This window comes from Trachurus trachurus (assembly GCF_905171665.1).
Source record: "Trachurus trachurus genome assembly, chromosome: 11".
NCBI lineage: Eukaryota > Metazoa > Chordata > Actinopteri > Carangiformes > Carangidae > Trachurus > Trachurus trachurus.
Window position 1 is genome coordinate 21,159,616 of NC_139904.1, and position 6,970 is coordinate 21,166,585.

Consider the following 6,970-nt stretch of genomic DNA (forward strand, 5'->3'; position numbering starts at 1 on the left):
AGCAGTAAGGCATGCTTTACAAAAATCATGCAGTAAAATAACAGACCCCCCCCCCCCCCCCCCCCACATACATGCTTTCCACTACTGGCCTCATATTTCTTTACTTTATGAATAACAGCTGTCGAACATATAATGCCACATGATCTGTCCTTCTCATCCATGCTAGGTTTTTGTGCAACTGTCTAATTCATCATAATAATAATAATAATAATAATAATGATTATAATTTTATTTATATAGCACTTATCAAGCAAATGCACAAAGTGCTTTACAGATAAAACATCACAGAAAAAAGAACAAAAACAGAAGAAAAACCCATACAAACCCCCCTCCCTCTGAGGTCACATGACCCACAATCAATCAAAAAATACCCCATAGTCAACAGCAGTGCACCCACCAAAATAGTCAACCAGTAAACAGCCCTTAGATGTTTAAAAAAAAAAAAAAAAGCACTAGATAATTCACAGCTCCAAGTCACCATGGCAACTCCAACGAAAACAAACTTCTACAAAAGACGGATTAAGTCAAATAACTCTTCACATGCTGATCACAGTCACATCCCAGTTCTCATAGCTACAAATGAACTACAGCAGTCTAACAAAAGGCTACATTAGGCATAATTGAGGGTAACTAGTGTGCATGCATTCGTATTGGACTAGCTTTCTTCTCTCTCGGCTTGAGGGCGTATACAGTAATAGAAAACGAGGCAGTTGCTCGTTCAAAACGTTGCATAAGATACAACAAAGATATTCCACAAACAGTCCACAGATGCTTTTATACAAAAATATTGTAAACGTGTTTTTATGAAACACACAAAATGTATTAAAATGTTCCTAAAAACTAAAAAATAGAAAGTCCTAAAAAATGGCTTCTCAGCAGGACTGTGTGCTGCATTAGAGTCTGTTCAAACTCTTTAGAGTCTTTAGATCAACACAGGATTTGAAGTTTGAGCTGAGCTGATGTGTGTGGATTTATAATACAGAAATACCGACATACAATCTGTGTGTCTGCAAAGTTTTTATGGGAACTATTTATTCCGCCTCCTTACGTAATGAGTTAGAATAAGACTGTTACCTCTGAGGAATAACACACAATTGCTAAACTGCACTATTCCTGACTTCGATTTGTGTTTACTTGCGTTTGTTAAAACAGTAGGCTGTTGATCAGACCTGGCAGCAGAACTGAATGCCTGCTTTGTGTGTATGCGCATGCACCTGCATGCTGGTCTGGTGGAGTAAGATGTGTTTGGTTTGCATAGAGCTCTTAATCCGAACCTGACATGTTATTGCATAGAGGACGATTGAGGAACTGTACCTGAGTCGGAGCTGAGCCTGTATAATGTGTGAATAATAATGTGCGCATCCATGTGATTATGCTCAGGTCTGGGTTGCTAAATGCTGCAGCTCCTGCTCCTCTGTGCTGCAGGGCGACTGGCTTAAGTCTTCACACATCCGAGGGTCATCCGTTTTGGGAGTCGACCTGCGGGAGACAAAACACAAAGTACACACTGAGCCAGACACAGAGGGTAGGTTTTCTCATAGGAACAAACAGGACAGTGAGATTTTAAGTCCTGCTCAAGTTCATGGAGACTAAGCAGCAAGGCCACAGCAGCAAAGCTCACTGAACACCCGTGACTCAGAATAAGCAGGAACTGTGATAAGCAAACACTTCTCTCATTTTTTTTGATGGAGAAACTGCAAATCAAGTCATATAATTCACCTCTACTTCCCTCAGTATTCAAAATAAGCAAAGAAGTCCCCTCCCAGTGAAAACAGGGGTCATATTAAAGTACCCCATGTCCCAGTTCTCTGCGTCCTCCACCGTGTCAGGTAGCGGTCTGTTGGCAGTCTCCGGCAGTCCCAGGGCCAGGACAGCGCCGAGCAGCGGCGAGATACCGAAGATGACCAGAGGCGTGGTGGGGCTGTGGTTATGGAGCATGTTGATGATAGGCGCCAACACACCACCCATCCTTGCAAACATGCTGGAGACACCTATTCCTGTTTGTCTATGGGGACGTAAGGAAAAGATGATTATAGAGGAAAAAAACCAAAAAGACAAAGAGCTAAAATCGTACAAAGAGCGATGTCTCACCGTAAAACAGTAGGAAATATCTCAGCAGTGTACACATAAATTACAGCAAAGGAAGCAGTGATGCCAAACTTCCCCGCCATGGCGAGACCAGTCAGGACATTGGGATGATCTACAGAAAGATGGTCAAAAAAGGAGAGAAAGTCTTTCTGCGCAGCTCTGTTTTAAAACCATATGGACGGACACTGTGTCCAAACTACCTGCAGGGACAGTGAGCATCAACAGACAGGCGAGTCCTCCAACAGCCAGGAAGCTGCTCTGGGAGAGTCGGCGGCTGCAGGGCAGGACGAGCAGGACCAGAGAGCGAGCCGGGATCTCGATCAACCCGAACACAAACTGGGTCAGATAGAGGTTTGTCCCTAACCTGGACACACCCAGTGAGAGGCCGTAGTAAACGAGCACATTCACAAACCTGGGGTTGGAAAGAAGGAACAGGGTTAAACGAGAGAGAGAGAGAGAGAACGCACACAATAACACAGACCAGATTTACCAGAGGTAGAACAAGATGAGAGCCCTCTTTCTCATCTGAGGTGTTCGCACCAGATCCACTGCAGAGTGACTTCGCTTCCCACCACCTAAAATGTCACACTTCTCCACCTGATCACACACATAAACCAAAAACCTTAAAGGAGACACATTATGCCCACTTTCCACAAATTAAAATAGTTCCCAGGTGTCTTAAAGACATTTCTGTGACATGCTTTGGTCAAAATCCCCCAAGGATCAAACATCACAGCTCTTTTCATCCTCTCAAAACATCCCTGTTCAGAACAGCTGGTTCCAGTGCCTGTCCCTTTAAATGCAAATGAACCACTGCTTGCCCCGCCCCGCCCCGTCCCCTCTACCGGTCCCAGGTAGGGGAGGGGTTTATGCAAATTCGAATCCTAGTTAAATCACTGGAAGACAACTGAGGGAGCAGCTCATAAAACCACATGGATTTCAACCCAGGGAGCCTGCACATTACTTACATATTGCACATTTTTGTCAATTCTCACATTTTGGGGGCTGGAAGGCAAGACAAACACCCAAATATATGTTAAAGAGCCTTCAAAAAGTGATATATCCAAAATATGTCCCCTTTAAAGGACAATTCTGGTGATTATCAATTTCTATCAGATCCCACAGTGAATTGATCCTACTAATACGAACAGTATCATACACTTTTTAGAGTTCCATTCAAATCCAAATCGTCACTAGCACATCCAAATGTGTATTCATCCACAGCTGAAAATAGTCCGCAACAAATCATTTGAATGGCCTAGAGAGCATGAAAGTGTCTGGGGGTAAACGCAGAGGGACACACCTGTGCTGCCGGAGGTAAAACGCGACCGTTAACAAGAGCGGCCTTGCGGAGGAGTGCAATGGCTTCCTCTCTCCTGTCATTGGCCAACAACCATCTGGCAGACTGAGGGACCACCCTGACAAGAGATAGAGGAGCGTAAGAAACAGTGGACAGAACTGAGAGAGTGCCAGAAATAAGAGGAAATGAGGATTTCAAAGGAGGTATTCGTGTCCAAGAAATGTACGACTACACAGTGGATCTAATGTCCAGTGGATGTGAATCTCCCACCATATGTAGAAGATGAGCAGGAAGCCAGGGGCGGAGATGGCCAGTTGTAGTTTTCTCCAGTCTCGTATCAGGTACGCAACACCTGCCAGCAGCATGTAGCCCAGGCCAAAGGCATAGTCTGTCATGATGCCAGCCAGCATGCGTCTTTTGGTGCATGTCCACTCGGTGCCTTTGAAAGAAAACAGAGCAGGATTGAGGAGATCATGGGTTGGACCTCTTGGTGGTTTGAGGGTTCAAGGTAGGGGAAAGAGTGGCAAGGGTTTGTGCTCTGGGACTGGACAGGAAGTAGCACAAAACAGTATGAGGCGTAATTATACACATGAAGTCAACTATCTGAAGGTGTGAGAGTTGACTCATCCACTACATTCCTTGGATGATACTGAACAGCTGTAGCATCTGTTTGCTCTTCAGTTTCTATAATACATGTGCAAGGCATCCAAACGTCTGCAATACAGCCCCGCTTATCAGTAGCATGTTTTATCTGTCCACTAAATAGACTGTAAGAGCTATCATCAAACCAGTGGCTTTGTGACACTGTATTTAGTCGTAGCCCACACAGTGACATTTTAAGCTTAATGCTAATGCCGAGCTAACATTCTCACACTCACAATGCCAACATGCTGATGTTCAGAAGTGTAATCTTTGCCTTGTTCTCCATCTTGGTTTACATCTTAGTATACACGGTATGGGACTCATTAGTTGTGCATCAAAGTGGTCTTGAACTATTGCACAAGTAGACATTTTGATCTGATGATAGCACAATAAAAGTTATATCACAAAAGTTGGAAGAGTTCATCCTGAGGGGAACATACATGACTGTACTAATTTCCCATAAACCTTCAGAGTGCTACCAAAGAAAAATCAGGCGCTTGTTAAAACCTGAAGGTCTGTGTAAAAAAAAACAAAAAAAAAAACTGCTCCATCTGTGAAAGGTCAACTTTTTAGATAGTGAGGAAAAACAGCCTTGTCAAGCTTGGTGACTTCTGATTGGTTAGTTCAACCTTTTGACAAATTTGACCACGCTATGAGATAATAACAGAACATTACGAGTAGTTTTCCGGGGAAATGCAGAGACTGCTTGCTGAAAAACTGCCGCCGGCGCCGTTCCATTATTGTCTCATAGCGTGGTGAATGTGCAGGTCACAACTTGTCCACGAGAGCGTTTTGGAGTTGTTGGATTGTGTCTTTGATGAGTTTGATGAGGGAAACCAAGAAATTCCATTAGCCTCCGTAGCGTAGCTCTGAGCGGCTCGCGGCTCTGCTCCGCCATTCTAGCTTGCACTGACAATTAAAGGTTAAAACTATAGGGATTATGGCAATGGGCCAATTTGCCAAAATGTTGAACTATCCCTTTAAGGCATAAATCACATGGCTACAACATCCAACCATTTCATTCCCGGGTTGTCATACATACCCTTCTGTAAGACATTCAAGAGAGAGGCCTATTTACTTATTGGGAAGGTGGTCTCAGGGGTTTGGGCCCCACTGAGTAAATTTCATGGGTTTTGGAAAGGAACTGTGATCCTGAGGGATAGGTGCTATTCCATTTTACCATTTACCCCCCCTCCAAAAAAAAAAAAAAAATCCACAAGACCATAATCCATTAAAAACATCATGAGCTATTTGAAAATGATCAATATTAAATCTGATACGAAATAAGGTAAAAACACAAACAAACTCATTAATCTTACTATTTTCTCAACATAAATAATCAATTCAAATCAGGTGATAAAAAGACACTGAAAGCCACTATTTTACAATCTCCACTAATAGTTTAACTGTGCTTGTGTTTGTGTGTGTTTGGTTAGTACCAAGTACAAAAGCATTGATGATGACTCCAGATATTGTGGTGCCAACTAGAAAGCGAAGAGTCACATAGACAGGGAAGTTGGGTGCAAAGGCCACAGCGACTCCAAACACAGTCTGAAGAGCGATGGACAGCAGCAGGATGAAGCGTCGGCCATACCTTGCACAGAGAGAGAAGAGGTGGACATGACTGTGCTCTCTAAGCGCATGCATAAATGAGGGCATAAGTGAATCACTGTGGCTGTGACAGAGTGAGAGCAGTAAATACAGGCCAGTGTGCAGTACAAGGGTGTGAAAACCACCACTCGGTGCCAACACCCCTTCAGGAATTTCACTCGTATGGTAGAGTTTTAGTGTTTCATGTACATATAAGCTGTTTCTAAAAATGTTTCAATGTAAGAATTAGATTATAATTAGCGTATTTTTTAATGTGTAATTTTATTTCAGTCAGTACGAAGTGTCAACTGCCCTACTAAAACATGGATACTATCAGCGGATCCAGTTGTGCCTGCTCCTCCAGCCATGCTTTGATGCTGGGGATCTGGCAATGTGTTGTATCTGTACACAGTGAGAGGTTTCAGGGCTTCAGGCCACCAGCAAGGGGGAGATAGCAGGGAGCGCTGGGAAAGCAGCACACAAGCCTACCTGTCAGCCATGGCTCCAAACACCACAGATCCCACCAACAGGCCAGACATGTAGATGGACGAACCCAGACTGTTGAGTCCAGCTTTGTCGCACACCAGGTCCCACTGGTACATTGATAAAAGAAAGAAAAATGTTTGTTTTTTTTGTTTTTTTAGATTGCAGCACACAATCTGCAGGACTGGGACATTAATGAGGGCCAGGCAGTTCATTCTAGCTCCACACCCCCCAAGCAATTTATCTATCACATAAGGAAGAGCCTTTGTAATTTCATCATGTCCTATATGTGTAATACTGCTCAGTCTTTAAGATGGTGGTACTTTCAGATATTGTGCTGCTGTAATGTCCCTAATTCAATTTGCTCTATATTTGCATTTACTTAAAAAAAAAAAGAAAAAAAAGGCTCCAAACTCATGTCATTACAAACTGTCTCTAATTGTGTGCAGTAAAGCAGTCCCACCTGTGTCCATGACCTGACTTGTTATGACTTTGATAATGATTAAAGTGTTAATTGCCCTTTGGTACCTCAGTGACTGTGGTGCTCTGGAAAGTCTCGTTGCTGTACACCCATCCCCGGCCACACGGGACGCGCACGGTTCGGTTACCCTGCAGCAGGACGTCGGAGGAGAAGCAGAAGGAGTCCGAGAGGCTTAAATTGAAGCCAAGTCTGCCAGGGAAGGAGGACTCATTCCCGGCTACTGAGCTGGAGTTGTCCCGGCAGTGATGCGGTGGCGTGGCTCCGGTGAAGATGCTCACCATCATGTGGAAGGCGAGGAGGACCTGGGGTAAACAAATCCATATGTACAAGATTTTCTGATATTTACCGAAGCCTCCGATGGCAGAGAGGATCTGGTCGAAATTCAT

The 6,970-nt window shown here is 43.9% G+C and overlaps 1 protein-coding gene across 1 annotated transcript; it reads right to left on the minus strand.

Moving 5' to 3' along the window:
• Positions 1 to 1,376: 1,376 nt before the first annotated feature.
• On the minus strand, positions 1,377 to 6,970 carry LOC310993227 (solute carrier family 22 member 6-B; the record flags this gene model as incomplete). Its single annotated transcript, XM_083981542.1, has 10 exons — positions 1,377 to 1,479; positions 1,793 to 2,005; positions 2,092 to 2,200; positions 2,289 to 2,500; positions 2,579 to 2,685; positions 3,392 to 3,506; positions 3,659 to 3,827; positions 5,470 to 5,624; positions 6,110 to 6,213; positions 6,632 to 6,970. The coding sequence occupies 10 exons, from the start codon at positions 6,968 to 6,970 to the stop codon at positions 1,377 to 1,379; spliced, it is 1,626 nt and encodes a 541-aa protein (XP_083837668.1).